The following is a 19,603-nucleotide window of genomic DNA, read 5'->3' as shown; positions in this document are numbered from 1 at the left end:
TAAGCGTTTTGCTAACGCTGACGCATAAAATCAGCTTTTGCAAGTCAGCTGTCTGCTAATAGTTATTTGTAGAAAATTACTAATATTTTCATTTTCAAAAGTATTCCTTTGAAATACACAACAAAAATGGCTAGTTCCAAGTATAAGCCGATTGTAAGTCAAGCACGATGTTATGAAAACAATAGAGACACCATTTATAGGGCTGTAAATACCAATTCAGATATTTATACATTTTTATGATTAAATCCGTTTATAAATGCTATTTTTTAAATCCAGAAAAAATATTGTCATTGGTATGTTATCACATCACAATGGAATATATCATATGCTATGTTTGTGAAACAAATGTGATAGGTTGTAATGGTGACAGTGCAGTGTTGTAGTTTTTTTTTTCTAAAATATGATTCCTAGAAACTGAAACTGGATCCGTCAAAATTCTGTATACAAGATATTTTATTGTGCCAATCACAGCGCCCATTACTTAGCAGAATAATCATTGTAATTACAAAAAAAGTACAATACAACATAGTTGAAATCAGTAGAATAACAGAATAACTGGTTATTAATGATTAGTATGATTGTAATAAGGTTTATAATTAATTTATACGTTTAGAATTATGACTGGGAAAATATTTATATTGCCCTTCATATATGGTATGTCTATACCTGCCAACAGAATTAACTGTTTTGTCTAAAATTGTGGACAAAATTGCTCTTTCAAAATTTATATTTGGGAGCCTCCATGGGGGAAATACACCTAATCGCTATTTATTCCATTCCGGATAAGTTCTTAAATTACACAACTTTTTCATCCAGTTGAAGCTATCTGGGACCCTGTTTAAACAATTCACCATGTATGATACTTTTTAATGAGACCTGTTTAAACTACCGTAAATACTTCAAACAAAATATTTTGAAACTTCAATTTTAATTTCGAAAAAAAGTAGATCATACATATGATAACATATCAAAGTTTCTTGATGATCACTTTCTAAAGTTTGTTCTCCCTCAGCTCACTACTGATGACCTCCATTTTTCGGCCGTTGACCCAAACAGGAAGTTGTATAAATGACTGTTTTTCCCGGAATGGACTACAATGTAAATAGCGATAAGTTGTATCCCCAGCAAATAGTGACAGTTGGCAGGTATAATGTCTCAAGATACAATTTGGTTATGGCATTATAAAAGCGTTGTCTATAGCAAGGCTTCCAAAACGGTCATATATGCCGGTCATTTGTATAATGTCCGGTAAAAGTCCGGCTGGGCAAAGCATGAAACGGTCATCTACTTTTTAGTTTCATAGGCTTTTTCGGTCATTTTAACATATTTAAATTCACGATCTTTTAGACCCAACCTTTTGCCTTTAACAGCCATACATTTCCTGTCATAAAAGTGACATGATGATTAATTACTATCAAAACAACCCCTACTTCAATACCCTCTAATTTTAATCAAGGCTAATTAGTTGCTGGACAGCTGAAAACTACCTGTTCAGCTGTTCAGGTGACAGGTAAACTATTTTCAGTACCGGACATCTTATAAATTAATCGGTCCATTCACAATTATTTTCCTACATTTCAGCGGATTGTATCTTATTGATTTAGTCTAAAAGATCAAATTTTTAATAAATACATTTATAAACTTGATTTGATGAACCATTTAAAAAGGTTTTACATGAAAAATCATCAGAACTACGTTGTATGAACAAGAACACATGTGCGCATGTGCACAGGTGGGAAATTCAATTATGCATCCTACATTTCTTCAAAAATGCTAAAATTATCATTGATTCCTGTATCTAACGTTCATTTCAAGTATTTTGTTGAAGAAATAACGTGGAAGGAGCTTCTTCGCTCAGTCGTGCTATGTAAACGTACACGGATTTTTCGTATCCGTTTATGGTCCATGTTTTACCATTGTCAAGTCAACATCCGGTTTTGAAAAATGTGACTTTAAAAACGAAAATAAAGTTCTAGACAACGTCATTTTGCACAAATAAAGAGTCTAATGCAGATATGAGCATGCTGATATGCACACTTTGAATGATGCAACGCCAATTTTATCAGTTTATGTCAGAACAAAAAATTCATATCTAAGTAAAGTTTAATATCGTTTTTAATCTAATGTCAATCATTGGGATGGCCATCTGATTACCCAATTGCCTTTTGTGACTTAGTCTTAGGGATTAAAATTTGGATCAGATATAAAATGTCCGGCTGGCTCAGAAAAATTTTGGAAGCCTTGGTCTATAGGCAAGTCCTTTTACAACAAAATACAAACCAGGCAAATGTAATTATAATGCACATTTTGACTTCATCATGTTCATTGCAGAATATTTACATGGCATAATGCCCTAATTGCCATTTAAAGTTCTTTCCAGCTCTTAGATGAACACAAAACACTCCTTTTGTAAAAAACTTTTGGTGTAAGGGTTATTATTTATATTTTGTCAACATGTATGAATCCATTATGATTTTATGCAATTTTATGAATTTATTGAATTTATTAGCATTTCTTCCTACTTGTCAGTCAGAGCTCAGACATAAACAAGTAGATTTTTGTTTTTGACTTAAATAAGTCCAAACATGTATTTATTATAAAAATGTAGTTTCAATTTTAGACTTTCCTAAGTCAGAAAATGACAGACTTGTTTAGGTCTATTCATGTTGGTGAAAAAACTTAATGTTACTTTGTGGCCAAACTACACCACCTATGACAGCAAAAACCTGTATGAGAGTTCAAAAGGACTTGAGCTATCTATATTTAATTATCTAATTGAACATCCCTACTAAACACAGATGTTTTACCTCATTAAGTGTGATTCCAGGTGGTTGCATTGTAAGGTTAATTAACATTATCTCCGATTTTTTAGACTCTCATTCATATTTTTCTTTAGAAGACAAAGCATTGACTTTCAATGATGTCATTATTTGATTTAGATGCATGACCTCCTTATAAATATGCGTGGGTCTTGAAGTTAACCAATTTTGATCACTTATTGACTTGCAGGAGTCGATATTTGCAACTTTTTGATTCTGGTCAATTATTTATTGTTTAACAATATTGGACTTATTCAAGTCATATTTTGTGTTACATTAAAGGGAGACAAATCCTAAAACTTACATATTTAGACCTCTATGAGTCAAAAGCAGATTCAGACTTATTTATGTCTGAGCTCTGACTGCTTGTATACAAACCATGTATTGAAACTTAAACTGAAATGCTTTATTTAAATATATATTTTCAACATTTCATTTTACAAAATGGAAATAAAAGTTTTAAAAAGGTCTTTGCTTTTATATTCAGTTTAACATGTTTAATCTCTTTTCTTTTTGTATCAAGTAAGGCATGTAAGGTTGAAATTACTACATGTACTCTAATGTTGTTAATGAACAGTCACATGATCTTTAATTTCAGTGCAATCATATCATACTATGATAAATAAGTTCTACTTTTTGTGGTAGGTTGTTCGTATTCAGTCTCCTGAACATGGTACAAAGAGAGTAGAAGCTAAACCCTCAGAGTCTGTCGCAGACTTCTTAAACAAGGTCAGTATAAATATAGACTTAATGCATAAAATATTACCCCAAATTATAAGAATGCATGTTCTTAACAAAGAAAGTTACTATATTTTTTTCAACTGGATTTTCAAAAACAATGAAACTCTAAAGTCTACACTTCATTTGTATGTTTACAAGCCAGTGATCGGGAAGGACGTGCGCCCTGCGCCTATAGCGCATATTCACCAGAAATGGTGCAAAGAGTGACAAATGTAAGCGCCCAAGTGGCGCACGATATTTTTCACATTGTTTCGAAACGTTTAGATATCGTCAAATAGATTTCCGATCGTGTTCCGTGCCGCCATGTGTTTGTGTACACAACTGTATAATGTTCCTCCAATCATAGGAGCACCTATATATTTTTAAGGACGTCTCGGGTGTTTTCCTATGGTAATAGAACCATGCGGTTTAACGTCTTGGGTGTTTTCCTATGGTAATAATATAACCATGCGGTTTAACTGAAAACCCAAAAAACGTAATTAACCATCATTCATGATATAATTTTTTATAAACAACTTTACATTTGTGAAATTTGGCTATTACAGACGAGATTTAAAACTCTAATAATAGTCTTTTAATTTAGTTTAGCTTGCTATTATTTTGATTGAAAACCCCTGAAGCATTTTTAAGAATATAGTTTTTGACTCCATAAAAGACACTTAACTGTCCTTGTCATTTTTTGGTCTTTGGCTCGTTTTGACATTTTGTAAACATGACTTCAGCGTATTATTGTTTTGTTCTATCAATTAATGGTACTCTCTACTGTCATTCTTGTCATCATGATGAAGTTATAATAATAATACAAGAAGTGCAGAGGACGTTCCTGAAATGTCCTCTAATACGGAACGTCTGGAATGAGTATGGTATCGACGAAGACCCAAATTTAATATTTAAAAAAAACAGAACATGACCAAGCCAAGGCAACAGTAACAGTTTAAACATTGTAAATAAAGGTTATCTTTAATATTGTCCGTTTTGGGAGAAGTTATTGTATATTCATTGAAATTACAGAATCACTGGAACAATATCCATGATATTAATTAGTTAAAATCATAAAGGTTAGTATCAACACCTCAATTCCAAAACATGGAAAAATAATGATATTTTTTATTTTTTTACAGAAGTCAATTCAAATGGCCCACTCATTTGACAACATTGCCCATTATTTTTTAAAATGGCCCATTGAATTTATTTTTGAGGGGCCCTGGGCCCATAGTAAAAAAAACCTTCCAGCTCACTGCAAGCTAAAGGACTTTTCATGTCAGCTTGACTTTTTGTCAGGTGATAAAATTACAACAAAAGGTGCCCATACACAAGAATTGCTGCACTTATTTATGGCAATAATGCTTTATAAAATGCAACTTAATCATAAACACTGTATTGTATAAATGTAAAAAAAAGTACAATTTGATGATATTACATTTTCTTTTTCAACAGATACAGAATGAGTTTCAACTAGGAGATACTGGTTGGAGAATTTATAAAAATAGAGATAAAAAAGACTGGATAAGAACATCTAGAGCCAAAACCATTGATTCATATAAAATTAAGTAGGTTTAATAGCACTTTAATACTTAATCTCGAGTTGATTAACATATATACATGTAATATATTCAATATGGATAACGCTTTTGACTAAGAAGGGATTCAACATGCATCCATGTTAAAGTGTTGCTTTGAAATAAAATGTTTTCATTTTTCTGGCTTATAATGATAAGTACTTATGCCCATTGCTTTTTGTTGAGCCTTTGACTTTAGTCGAAAAAGCGAGACATATAGATTCCAGAACTGCAACAATGGTTTTACGATATTTCTCCACTTAAGACAGTTAAATTTTATTATTCAAAGAGCAAGGCTTGCAGAGCTTTTTAAATAATTAAAATTTAACTGTTAAGAGTGGAGAAATATCGTAATACACAAGTTACAGTGGTGGAATCTGTTTCTCTTGACATGGGCACCTTTTTTCATGATGTTACAATAAGAAAATTCAGAAAAAACCAAGAAAATTTAACGTCACAATTTAATTTCAACCAATCATTTGCTGAGAACAGATATTTCACTAGAGATGAGAAATATTTTTCTCACTACGGTAAGGAAATGTGAAAATAGCACAAAAGTTAGAGAAATAGAGATTCTGTCAGCGGCGGCGTTCACAAATATTCACTCTGTAGTTAAAAAAATTTGAAATTTTAATAACTTTCTTAAACTATCCTGGATTTCTACCAAACTTGGACAATTAACAGCAAAAGTAGGCGAAACAATGGGTTCTATGGAACCCTTACAAATTTTATTATTAATCAGAGTTTTCATAATTCCTATGAATATAGACACAAATGTGCTTAACAGATGTTTTGTTTTATTAACGTATGCATTAGATTTCTATCTGGAATACATATCTATTTACCTTTATTCCAGGCATGGTGACATGTTGTAATATCTATTTACCTTTATTCCAGACATGGTGACATGTTGTATTTATTACCAACTGATGGTAAAGATCTGGGATCAAACCTTCTCCAGGCAGACAATATGGCTCCTTCTCCAGGGAGTTCTGCACCAGGGGTGGTCGAAGATGAAGTTGACCAAATATTAGATAAAGAAGATGGAAAAATATACAGGAAAAGAAATGAACAGTTGTAAGTAATGCTGAGATAATGTTTGTCTTGTTTATTACAAATGTAGACAAAGACATGACTGCTATGTGTATTCAACAGAAGAATATCTGTACAATGCTTGAAAATACAAATGATAACATTTTATGCAGGAAAACCAGATAAGAAATACAAGCAGCCTGTAGATTTCTTGAAGAATTTTCACAAATTTATTTAGTTTAGGAATGACTGTAATATTTTTTTTGTCTATAAAGAAATACATGTAACATAAAAAATGTGGCGCACACTTAGTAACCTGTGAAAGTGATAATTTTAAAGTGTGCAACACATCTTTATGTTATTTGAAATAGACAGAATATTCATGACAGTCATTCCTTATAATTTAATTCTATTTCTAAGGAAATCATGAAAAAAAGTTGACGAGGTCACAGTTACATGACAAAATTTTGTTCATGAGCTGATAGACAAAACACTCTCAGCCAAGCAGAAGACGTGTTACATTCAAAATTACATTATGAAAGATTAAAAAAATGCACATTTGTTTAATTTTGAATTACATGTTCCATGTTTTATCATTTAGCAGTAATAATACATTGGTTTGTACCAGTTGAGTACCAGTTCTATATATTTTATTTTTACTTTAAAATTATCATTTTCCTTTTAGGTGCCGACATGGGCCTCATGGAAAATGTCTTCACTGTGTACCATTAGAGGTAATGATAAATAAATGATTTGTTCAAATGTTCCTTCGTTTTTCTCTCAATATAGGGGATGTGACCACAAAAATATGTTTGGTATTGGTGGTTTTGAAACATAAAAAGTAATTTTAAGTAATCAAGACCAACATGGGTGTTTCATATTTGGCAAAGTCAAGCTTTCAGGGGTTCCCCGGTACTTTGTTTAAAAATCAGCATAAAGCAGTATTTTATGAATAAGCAAATTTAAAGTGTACCATGTAATTTTAATCCCATTCCTGATTCAAATTAAATAACAGTACTAAACACTGATATATAATCATTGCATTTAGTTTTAAAGTTATGCATTGGTTTATAGTGGTGCAACAATCATTAAAAATGTGTTTTTATTATACCCCCGCTTATAAAAATGGGGGGTATACTGTTTTACCTCTGTCAGTCCGTCCGTACCATGAATATTTTTCGTCAAATTTTTCTCAGGAACTACAATACAAGGATTTCTGAAATTTGGTTTCAGGGTTTATTTAAGTCAGCTATACCGTGTGATGCGTTTTAAGATTGATCACTTGACAACTTCCTGTTTACCAAACACTTGTATGATTTTACACATGATAGCTAAGTTGAAAATTTTCATCACATTTTTCTCAGTAACTACAATACAAGGATTTCTGAAATTTGGCTTCAGGATTTATATAAGTCAGCTTTACAGTGTGATGCGTTTTCAGATTCATCACTCTAAAACTTCCTGTTTACCGAACACTTGCATATTTTTACACTATTAATATTATCCACTTGCAGCAGGGGTATCATCAGTGAGCAGTAGCTTACAGTTTCACTTGTTTTAAAAAGAGTAAAAAATAAAAACAGATTTAAAATACTATAGTTTTATTGCAAGCACAAACAGTTATTTTGAATGAATATTGATCATGAAACTATTAATTATTTTAGCCATATGACGAAGAGTTCCTGAATAGTTGTGATCCACCAATAAAGTTCTTAGCATTTCATTCCTACATCAGAAAACTGACCAGTGGTGTGGATAAGTATGTATTTAGTTTGACACACTCTCAAAGTGAAATTATGATTCATTATTCTCATGCAACAACTTTTGTAACGTTCATTTTGATTGGATAACGTCACTTTCTTACATGGCATCAATTGATAATTGATGCTATGGGGCATACGCGCAAGCGCTGACGGCACATGACAGATTTTAATTTCATGTTTTAACGTTTTTTTCTGTCAGTTTCATTAGAATGGAGATAACAGTATTGTATTTTAAGCTCCGACTGACGAGTCACCAGTAAACTTAATTTGCGACCATCAAATCCCCAATTGATGCCGTCGGAGCTTAAAATACAATACAGTTATCTCCTAAATATTCATTCGAATTACATGTTTCAAGAATTTAAGAATGTATTATCCACATATGGAAAATTAATAGTGGACATAAATGTCTTAAAGGGTAATTATCCTTATTTTGAAGTCTATTCTTAAGGTAGATTGATGGTATACCGCCATCTTGGATTGTACAATCACAGTACAAAATCGGTGTAGTTATTTGCCCATATCAGCAAATATGGAAACAGATTTGCAATTTTATGGTTGGACTGATTATTTATATAATGAAAACTTGTTAATTTATTGTATTATCCAAAATATTTTCACAAATATCAATCTTTTTGGTTTTTAAAATCATTTTTTGCAAATGAGCCATTTCAGGGGAGATAACTCTTTTAGTACAAAACTTAAACTAGGCTAATAGGGAAATTTTTTATTTTTACTTGTGGCAAGAAAACAAGTTCGGTGACACCATATTTTCTTTTTATTTTCTTACAGCATATTACGAAACCTATCTTCTTACAATTTATTTCAAAATTCTATCTCATAGAACTTTTTTTATGCACTCTTATGTGTTTTTCCATGAACAAACTAACCAAATTAAGGCAATTTTCAACGACTCATAGCTTGAAAAATAACACGGTGACCCATACTTTTTATTACATTTTTGAAAAAAGCATAGTAAAATCTTCATTTTGACTAATTATAAGAAAATTCTGTCTCAAAAAACATTTACTTATGATCTACCTTAAGTTAACTTGACCTGGATTAAATTTTCTTTGCAGAACTTAGAACGATTCTTTGGACAGTTCTTGTAAATAATATACTTTGTGTTTCATCAAACTATATATTTCTATCACCTCTTTTAGAAAAAGAAGATTTTTATCACCTCTATTAGTAAAAGAAGATGGAACCCAATTGATTTATTTAGAGGCTTTAATTTGCTTTCAAAATGTGCATGCATTGGCCATAGCCAATGATGGCATCATAGGTTACTGTCTGTCCTATCAATCCATCTTTCCTTCCATCTGTCTATCCTATTTATGTTTTGGCACTCTACCTTAAAGTTTTCCTTATACAATTTATTTTTTGAAACTCAAAACACAACACTAAGAACTAAAACTGGCAGACAATAGGTCACTTACTGTTCTAGCGTTATGCCCCTTTATAAATTGGAATGGCAGTAATTTTTGTTTTCACACTCGTGACTTAAGTTTGCCGCATCCAAATTATATGAAATTCTTACAAAGGATACAGACAGAGATATAAATTTTGGCAGTATGTCATTAATCTAGAGTTATGTCCATTTTTTACTTGGAAAATTGCATATTTTCCAGATTTTACACTTGAATTTTAAATTGTCTCATCCAAATTTTATAAAACTCATATACAATGTGAGGTACCATTGGGGGATCCAGAAATTTTCATAAGTGGGGGCCCACTGACTGACCTAAGAGGGGGCCCGCTTCTGTCACGCTTCAGTGATTCCTTATATAAGCAACCAAATTTTTTCCCTGCCCCCCCCCCCCCCCCCCCTAAATCCGCCTCTGAGAACTGCAACACACAGACAGTTTTCCATTTTAGGTTGTGAATCACTTACTGTTCTAGAGTTATACCCTTTATGACTTAGAGAATAGCAAATATTGAGCCAGGGTGCATTGGTGTCCTTAGATACACTCTCCTGTTATTTAATCTTTTAACCTTATTTTAAATGTATTTACTGTTTATTGATTTTTCAACAGTTAATAAAAATATAGTGTAAACGTCACACATTTTAGTTAGTTATATAAAAGATAACAGCAGTTGATTAATGTTCAAAATCCTTGAACATTAGTTCATGTGGAAAATATCTACCAAAATTAGAAAAATAGGCAAAACTGCATTAACTCCAAGCAATGCAAGACTGGGTAAAGTAGAATCAATGAAGTAGAGCTATGATAAGAAGTTTTGTAAACAAATTTCATCATTTTAGCTCTTCAATGTACATTTATTTTTTTTAGAGGTAAATTTGCATATTTAGAGAATCTGAGTTGTAAAATCAAACCAGGATGTACTGAGCATCCACCATGGCCAGGTGGAATCTGTACAAAATGTCAACCAAATGCAGTTACACTCAATAGACAGGTAAGTTCTAATGTATCTGAAAAGAAAAATTCTGATTTGTTTAACTTCCATTTATGGTATGCTTATATGTTTCTGAAGTAAAATTAATTATCTAATAAGGACAAATATTACATTCTTGATCATTTATTACATGACCTCTAAAAATTTTGGGGATCGTATAATGGTATGATTTCGTGGTTGTCATCTTTGTCTAGGTCGTTCTAAGACACAATGGTTTCTGGACAATAACTTTAGTTTATGTGAATAGATCTTTATGAAATTTTATCAGAAGGTTCAATACCACAAAAGAAAGGTTGGGATTGATTTTGGGGATGGTGATTCTAACCGTTTAGGATCTACGGGCCCAAAATGGACCCAAAAACAGTATTTTTCTCGTTTCAGGATAAAAACTTGTGTAGAGTATTTCAATTGCTCTGAAATTGTACCACAATGTTTAAAACCACAAGTAGAAGGTTAGGATTCATTTAAGTGGTAATGAGGCAAAGAGTTTAGGAATTAAGGTCCTAAAACAAGCATTTTTCTCTTATTTTCATACAAATCTTGTGTGTAATTGTATGGATCTCTCTGAAAGTGTACCACAATTTTCCATATAACAAGGGGGGGGGGGCTGGGATTGAGTTTAAGGTTATTTGTGGAGAACATGTAGGGAAAAGGGGCCAAAAAGAAGCATATTGCTAGTTTCCAGACAATAACTTGTGTTTAAGTGTATGGATATCTCTAAAATTGTACTACAAGGTCCATACTATAAAGGAAAGGCTGGGATTGAGTTTTGAGGTTATTGCTCCAAAGGGGGATTTTTTATTTACATTTTTTTGAAGAGAATCATAATTTTTTTCAAAGTTTTTTAAATTTTGATTTTTGAAAAGTTTCAAGAAGAAATCTTCAATTGCACAGTATTGGACAATAGATTTGTAAGATCTTTGACCACATTTACTTTGTGTTAAACACCTACATTATGTCAAAATTTTTATAACAATCCAAATTCAGAGCTGCATCAAGCTTGAATGTTGTGTCCATATCCATATACTTGCCCCAACTTTTTCAGGGTTGACCTCTGCGGTTGTATAAAGCTGCGCCCTACAGAGCACCTGGTTTTATTTAACATGACTTTTAGTGATTTTTGTTGATTTTTAGGAACTATGTTGTTCTTACTGATTTATAATATGAATTGTCTGCCATTTTGATTTCAGAAATTTCGCCATGTTGATTACATCATGTTTGAGAATCCATCCATTGTTGATAGGTTCCTCAACTTCTGGAGAAGTACAGGCAATCAGAGAGTTGGTATTATGTATGGTAGATATGAACCACATAAAGACACACCATTAGGAATTAAGGCTACTGTGTCAGCTATTTATGAACCTCCTCAGGTATTGTCAATTTCTTATTCGTCATTTATTGAATATACTTTATATTCTTACTTTTAAGATTTTTTTTTTTGTATATAAATCCATTTCTTTCAAGCTTGAAGGAAATTGGGGTATTGAATCTCAAATGAATCATTAGATCAATATGGCCATTCATTTATGAAACCAGTAAATAGCCTATTGAGGGTATGATTAAAAAACATAACAGTACATCAAGCATAAGGGAATATCATGAAAAGAGAGAAATATGGTGTTATAGAGAAAGAGCACCAAAATTACATATTTCATCTATAAAATAAATATCCTTTCATACTTTAATACTGTGTATTCATTTGTTTTGGTGTATACCAATTTTTCAGTGATTGAGGAAAATTGCATTTACTTTGATATTTGAATTTTTTGGTGTAACTTTAGTCTGCATACATTCATTTTTCTATGGATTGGTGTTATTCATGGAAAATTTAACTAAATACATAAAAATTAGAATCCAACCAATGATAATAAATGCACAGTTTGTGAAGAAAGTATGCCTTATTTCAGATCAATACAAAAGGCCATATAGAGTTATTAGAGGATGTATTAGAACATGACGTCAATAAAGTGGCAGAGAGGCTGGGAATACGACAAATCGGATGGATATTTACAGATCTGATAGCTGATGATTTATCCAAAGGAACTGTTAAACATTTCAGGGGAAATATTGTAAGGATATATCTGAGTATATACTGTACATCTGACAATTTAACTGCATTAGCAATTTAACTAATTATTATAATTAGAAACTGGAGGAAATATTTGACAGTCTATTTTTTAGTTTCAATATATACAAATAATTGCTTAACAATTAGCTGGGGAATTTGTTAGTCATAAAAGAGAATTAAGGCAGCAAACAATATTTCAAATTAATACTTGTTGATGAAAATGACAAGTAAGTCAAAGGGCTCTCAAGCAGAATTATGTGAGCAAATATAAGTAAGATTGCTAATTTACAAATTAGTTGAGCTTTTCAATAAACTTTATGTATTGGGTCTATATTGTTCCCTCATAAAATGTTATATCTTGTAGAATTCTCATTTTCTGAGTGCTGAAGAATGTATCATGGCAGCTCACTTTCAGAACAAACATCCCAATCCATGTAAATTATCTCCTGACGGGCATTTTGGTTCAAAGTTTGTCACAGTTGTTGTCACAGGTAAGAAAGTTTATTAATCTGCATCAGGTTGATATAAAAAAAGAAGATGTGGTATGATTGCCAATGAGACAACTCTCCACAAGAGACCAAATGACACAAAAGTTCACAACTATAGGTCATTCTACGGCTTTCAACAATGAGCAAAGCCCAAACCACATAGTCAGCTATAAAAAGCCCCAAAATGACAGTGTAAAACAATTCATTATATTAGAAGAAATATTTGTATGACTTTATTAATAATGTTCAGTCTTATTAGTTATTAGATGGATATTAAATTTTGATTTTCTTTTTCTAATCCAGTTTCAAGTATTCAGGGAAATTTTAACATATTCACTTTTATCTGATTTTTTTTCTTTTAAATAAGTACTGTATATCTCTTTTTAATGCCCCTGATCTAACACATACAACCATGTTGTGGAATTTGATACCTTTCTTATAACGATTGAATATAATAGGTGATGACACAAACCAGATCCACTTTGAAGGATACCAGGTATCAGATCAGTGTATGGCTTTAGTAAGGGATGATTGTTTTATACCAACGATAGATGCTTCAGAACTTGGTTATGTCAAGGAATCTAGTGAAACACAGTATGTTCCTGATGTCTTCTATAAGGTAGCTTGTTATAATATAGTAATTTATCATCCTGAATATGAATGAAATATTTGCCACTGTATGTTAAGCAACAATCAATCATAATTAGTAATTCATTATCAAACATATCATAGCCAATGGTTATTTGTTAATTATGAAGTAATCAGACTTAGAAAATTAATCTAGAATTTTGGAATTAGCAGCAAAAATCTTTTTAGGAGAAATTCAAGTTCTTACTGAACTATTTGTCTTTGAAGGTAAAGATAAATGAGTTTACCTAGTCAGACTATTTTGAGCATGTGCAAACTTAAACTTTTGAAAGCCAGTGATAAACAAGGCATAACCACCCTCATAGCTATATGACCAGCTTTGGGTTTATTTTTTCTCTGTAGCTACAATCTTGGCTTCGGTATATATGACAAAAAGCTTCATCTGCTAATACAATGAAATGTGTTACATATAAAAAAGAAGATGTGGTATGATTGCCAATGTGAGAACTATCCACAAAAGACCAAAATGACACAAACATTAACAACTATAGGTCACCGTACAGCCTTCAGCAATGAGCAAACCCCATACCGCATAGTCAGCTATAAAAGGCCCCGATAAGACAATGTAAAACAATTCAAACGAGAAAACTAACGGCCTTATTTAAGTAAAAAAATGAACGAAAAACAAATATGTAACACATAAACAAACGAAAACCACTGAATTACAGGCTCCTGACTTGGGACATATCCAGTACTTTCAATATTCTACTCTTGTTTGCAAAATTAATATGAAACATGTATATTGATTTTATAAAAAAAAAAGTCACAATAAGTTAACAACAGTAAGTAGTGATACAATAAGTAGGTCAGTTAACTTTAAATCTAAATTTGTTAGAAGCATAGTGTAACTGTATTATAACTGTTATAACAGGTGAAGGATAATTATGGAAATGAGGTCACACAACTTGCACGTCCTCTCCCTGTGGAGTATCTCTTACTAGATATGCCAGCAGCATTCCCTGTCGAACCACAGTATACATTTAGATCTCATCTCCATACAGAAGTCACATCCTTTCCTGTTGAGAACAGACATGTTTTAGGACAACCACATGTAAGTTACAAAATAAGACTTTAATTTAATTATAATGTTTAATTACGAGACTCTAGATTCAAGGTTCAAGATTCAAATTTTTATTTTGAGTTGATATTCAATAAGCTGCAAAAACACAATGGGTACCAATTTTCATGAATTGAGGAAAACCTGCATATTCATGGACATTTAAGTTTGTGGTTTTGGCAAAGTCTACATACATTCATTTTGAAATTTGTAATTCATTGAACATTCTAATTCGTGGTTCCTATGTTCCAACAAAATCCATGAAAATTAGTGTCCAACGAATATTAATGAATCCACAGTAAAAGTTAAAAGCATATTTTGCACTATCCTGAAAAAAGTTTTCAGCTTAAAGATTGCTGCTGTAGAAACTAGGTAAAACTGTATTAGTACCACTTCAGGTAGCAAAATGAGATTACAAGTACAGGTAATTAACATTCAGAAACCACTTCCTTCTCTTTATAGATCGAATTTCACAGATTTGTAAAGTACAATGAATATAAATAAAATCTATTAATATGAAAAAATTGCAGGATTGACATTTTTCTAGGTAACATAACTATATTCAACAGGCCTAGACTTAAACATATAGAAATTTAGCATGATTATTTTTGGATCAAAATTAGATTTAGTTTGTCTCTTTTGATCCAATTTCATTCATTCTTTTTCAGGATTTCAATGCATTGACAAGCTATTTACAACAGTTTCCACCAAACCGATTTTTAGAAGCTATGGCTAACTTTCATTTACTGCTTTATCTCAGCACATCAGATCTATTACCATTAAAGGTAAAGTTATAAATGAATTGTCAAATATTTTTTTATTGTGATACAGTTTAAATCTGAATCATGAAAGTCACACAGATTGAAAGGATGCACATAACATGAAGTGAACTTCTCAAAAGATATGTCTAATAAGTGTTTTGAAATAGAATCTATGTTCTCTGAACATGGAAATGTAGATAATGAGCCCAGCATGGTGATGTATGGAATCATATCCTTGTTTTGCTGTTGTGTTTTATAAGTCCAGATTTTAGATAATTTCTACAGATGCTTAAAACAAAATCAAGAGATGCAATGTAATGAACAGCAAGTCTGGCAAGATAGATCTCTTAAAAACAGAAAATAAAAGAGTTCTTTCCTTAAAAAAAAAAAAGGAAAGCCTAAATTCTGCTTTTCAGTTTGATTATAAGAAATAAATATATTATGGAATGTATTCAATCATAGGGCATATGGAATTCTCCGTGAAACATGACCAAAACATATCAAATTCTTCAACGATACATTTCTAAAAGTAATACAGATCTACAGTGAACACACAGTGCAACAGAAAACAATACCTCCCCCTCCTTTTCTGTCTGAGCGGCAAACAAAATATGAAGTTCTTTACTCTAGGATGTTAGGAGAGATTCTTTTAATAACTCCAAACTTAGAAACTTAGAAATACACAACCAAAACATGTGGATATATGAGGAGACCCACATGTAGCCTCTAGCTTTTGGCTGTCCTCTTTAAATAAATAAACAATTAACTAAAAAGTAATAGTCATTAGTATTTCATTGGTTTTCAGGAAAAAATATGCATATTACTGGATGCAGTGCGAAATAATGATGAGACACTTGCTCATCAGTTTAAAAAGACAGAAGAATGGGCAACAGTGGAAGAAATGATGGCAGCACATGGTGAGTTCATGAGAAAATAACATGTTATCATTGAATATCATAAAAAAAGAAGATTTGGTATGATTGCCAATGAGACAACTCTCCATAAGAGACCAAATGACACAAAAATTAACAACTATAGGTCAGGGTACAGCCTAAACAATGAGCAAAACCCATACCACATCAGTGGCGGATCCAGAGGGGGGGTTCCGGGGGTCCGCACCCCCCCTTTATTTTGGCCGATCAATGCATTTGAATCGGGATAATTTTGCACCCCCCCCTGCACCCCCCCTTTGCCCTGGGCTAGCACCCCCCTTTCGAAAATTCCTGCATCCGCCACTGCACATAGTCATTTATAAAAGTCCTCAAATTGAAAATGTAAAACTATTCAAACTAGAAAACTATCAGCCTAATTAATATACAAAAACCAAATATGTAACAAACAACAACCACTGAATTACATACCCCTGACTGAGACAGGCACATGTCTGTTGAGAAATTTGTTAGGTATAAACCAAAAATGGCAGTTCATTCAATAATACAAAGTTCATCAAAATGGCCTCTTTGTGAACATGTGCACAATTATTGAAAATTAACAAAGAATTTGTCTATTTTTCAGTTCCCACCCCACTGCCAGGAAGGCCATCATCATCTTACGTTGGACCCAAGGCTGCACCATTACCTCCTATAGGCTCAAGTTGGACGTGTGCACATTGTACATTTATAAACACAACAGATAAAGACCATTGTGATATGTGTTCACTTCCTAAGCAATAGCGATTAGTATTATTCATAGTAGGAGAAATCTTTAAAGTGCTATTTCCGTCAAAGAATATTCTAAGAAAACCAGAAAAACAGTGGCATTTTGTCATCTGAAAGTTTCTTTCCTGATAGTTAGTCAAATGAATAGAATGTGGGGTGTAGATTTTTTTCTGGTCTCCTTGACAGCTATAGTGTACTGTGTATTAAAATTGTTTATTATAAGTTACTGGTTAGTGGTTATCTGCACTGTACTGTAGATTTATTATTATTTGTGGGATTTCTATTTTTAGGGATTTGGTGACTAGAGGTCAACCATGAAATTTTTCCAGCAAAGTGTTTATTTTCTTTGGCTTGTATGAATATGTTCCCATGAAAATAAAAGAATCCTCAGTAATTTATTGTCAAAGTGTAAATAAAGATTATCTGTAGTCAACAAAAGTCATATCCTGATTTGATTTTATAGATTTTCTATTGTTTTTTTTTTATAGATTGTCTTTTTTAAGTGACCCTATGTCTGATGATTATAATTTAATTTTACTATCATCAACCTTTGGCTTAACTTGCATTTGTCCTTAAAAACACTTGGATGTTTATAGCTTCATTTGAAGATATTATATCAAGTGTTACTGCTTTGCTTTCTACAGAATTATATAAAGAAAAAACATAAAAAAAACCTTAACGATGGACCAATCTTCACAAGATAATGAGAACACCTTGAATAGTAGGTCCTAATTATGGAGTGGTGTTTCTTGGTAGGTAATGACCACAACTTTTTTGATTCTTTTGGGAGCTGAACTTATGTTACAGATAGGTTAGGCCCTTGTTGAAAATATGTATAAATTCCACTAAATTTTAATTCTTTACCATTGGTGAAGAATCATGTTTAGTGATGAAAATAAGGTACAAATACTGCTATATCCATTGCTCTCCAAGAAATTATTACTTATTTAAGATTTATGGGATCTAACAGAATACAAACTTTCAAATAATCCATTATTATGGCGAAGAAAAAAATGTATGTTTGAGCTGTAGCTATTGTTTGCTGAATGCTCAAAATTTGACAATCGCAAAAACTTCTTACTACTTCTTTATTTTGACAAATCTGACAAGGTTATGAAAATGTTGGAGGTTTTTGTTACTTTTTCCTGCTTGTTAGTTTGTTAATTAGGAATATATGAGTTGTTCAAATTTGGAATGCTAAAATTTCTTTCAAAAGGCTGTCTTTTTGTTTTGTTCAGTATATATATACATTGTATGAACAATTTGATGAGAGGTAAAAAAAAAATGATTTCAGGTGCTGTTTAAAGTACTGACTTTTTGGTTCCTCTAGCTAGGTTTCTTGTCTTCTGAATAAGGCTTCATTCTTATTTGTAAAAGAAATTCTTTCTGCCTATGCATGACTGCCACGAGTGATATATATGCTTAGATAAGCATTTAGATAGTTATCGAGAACGATCATCAATTTTAAAATGTCAAACGATCTTTAATTTTAAATGTCATACAAATTAAAGAATTATGGTTTAGGTTGCTTAAAAATTGAGTGAAATTAATACACACTGTATATCAAACTGTTGACCTTGATATTTTTACTTTTATGAACCTTTCTTTATTATCAAAGTAACTCGACAGAAAGTAGATATTTGAAAGTTTTCCTGGTAACCTTTTGAAATTTGATAAACAGTGTCACATACTTTTATCAAATTTGAAATTAACCATATACCAAAATTTGTTAAAATAACTTTCTCCTAAAAAATCACTGTGAAGTGAAGGTTTTCTTGGGTTTGAACTTATTGGTAATTTATGGTGTGTTACTATTTAAGGAAATGTTGATAGAATAGATAGGATGCAGAAAAGATAGGGGAAGCAGAATATAAATTATGTCCTGTTATTGAGGATATTTATCTTGTTTGTTTTTAGGAACAGCCTTAACTAAAAGGAGTCATGTTGAAAGAGGATGTAGTAAATAAAAAAATGTTCTAAAATACTGTGGGTTCAATTTGGTTATTGACCATTTACATTGGCTACCAAAAAAAAATGACTAATTGCTAATTAGATATACTCTTATCTTCTGATAATCAACTAAATTCTTTTACCATTTCATTTTATAAACAAAACAAAAGAGGACAAGAAAAGGAAGTTCTTAGCTTGAGAGGGTGTGAAATAAAATGATTGATTAGTTTTTATTGTACCTGTTGGCTTGAATTGTACATGTCTATGTAATTCTCAAAATATATCGAATAAAAAGTAGAAAAAAGAAAGCTTAACAAGCCCTGTGTAATGTCATTGAACTCAACAATATTAAGTACCCTAGTAACAATGAACCCATAGTAAGATTCTTGTCCAAAGTCACATATAGTTTGCTTGGAATGCATGAGTATAACAATTTTGGTGTTTAAAAGACTTGAGATTTTTAACATGAATTATATATTTTTGTTTATCAGCCTGACAAAAGGAATATTGGTGCACAATGTCTTATTTATTCTGATAATTAATAAATACATTTAAATGACTTTTGTGTTCTTAGTGTTATTAGTGATTTATTAAAAGCAATCTTATTCAATGTGATGTAGGAACTATTAACGAAGTCATTA

General features: G+C 31.7%; 1 protein-coding gene across 1 annotated transcript; it reads left to right on the top strand.

The window, feature by feature from the left end:
* Positions 1-8: 8 nt before the first annotated feature.
* LOC134725673 (nuclear protein localization protein 4 homolog) lies at positions 9-19,522 on the top strand. Its single transcript, XM_063589687.1, has 15 exons — positions 9-153; positions 3,465-3,548; positions 4,998-5,110; positions 6,017-6,196; positions 6,837-6,885; positions 7,816-7,910; positions 10,209-10,332; positions 11,523-11,702; positions 12,240-12,401; positions 12,765-12,891; positions 13,347-13,507; positions 14,408-14,587; positions 15,262-15,378; positions 16,160-16,271; positions 16,870-19,522. The coding sequence occupies exons 1-15, from the start codon at positions 127-129 to the stop codon at positions 17,025-17,027; spliced, it is 1,869 nt and encodes a 622-aa protein (XP_063445757.1). The 5' UTR covers positions 9-126; the 3' UTR covers positions 17,028-19,522.
* The last annotated feature ends 81 nt before the right edge of the window (positions 19,523-19,603 follow it).

The sequence above is a fragment of the Mytilus trossulus genome, chromosome 7 (genome assembly GCF_036588685.1).
Source record: "Mytilus trossulus isolate FHL-02 chromosome 7, PNRI_Mtr1.1.1.hap1, whole genome shotgun sequence".
Lineage (NCBI taxonomy): Eukaryota > Metazoa > Mollusca > Bivalvia > Mytilida > Mytilidae > Mytilus > Mytilus trossulus.
This window is presented reverse-complemented; position numbering and strand designations above follow the sequence as displayed.

Bases quoted from the DNA above. Each gene is read 5' to 3' on its own strand.
- LOC134725673 (XM_063589687.1), top strand. From the start codon at position 127: ATGGCTAGTTCCAAGTATAAGCCGATT. The intron at 6,886-7,815 runs GTAATGATAAAT...TAATTATTTTAG, and splicing joins TTCACTGTGTACCATTAGAG to CCATATGACGAAGAGTTCCT. The intron at 13,508-14,407 runs GTAGCTTGTTAT...CTGTTATAACAG, and splicing joins TTCCTGATGTCTTCTATAAG to GTGAAGGATAATTATGGAAA.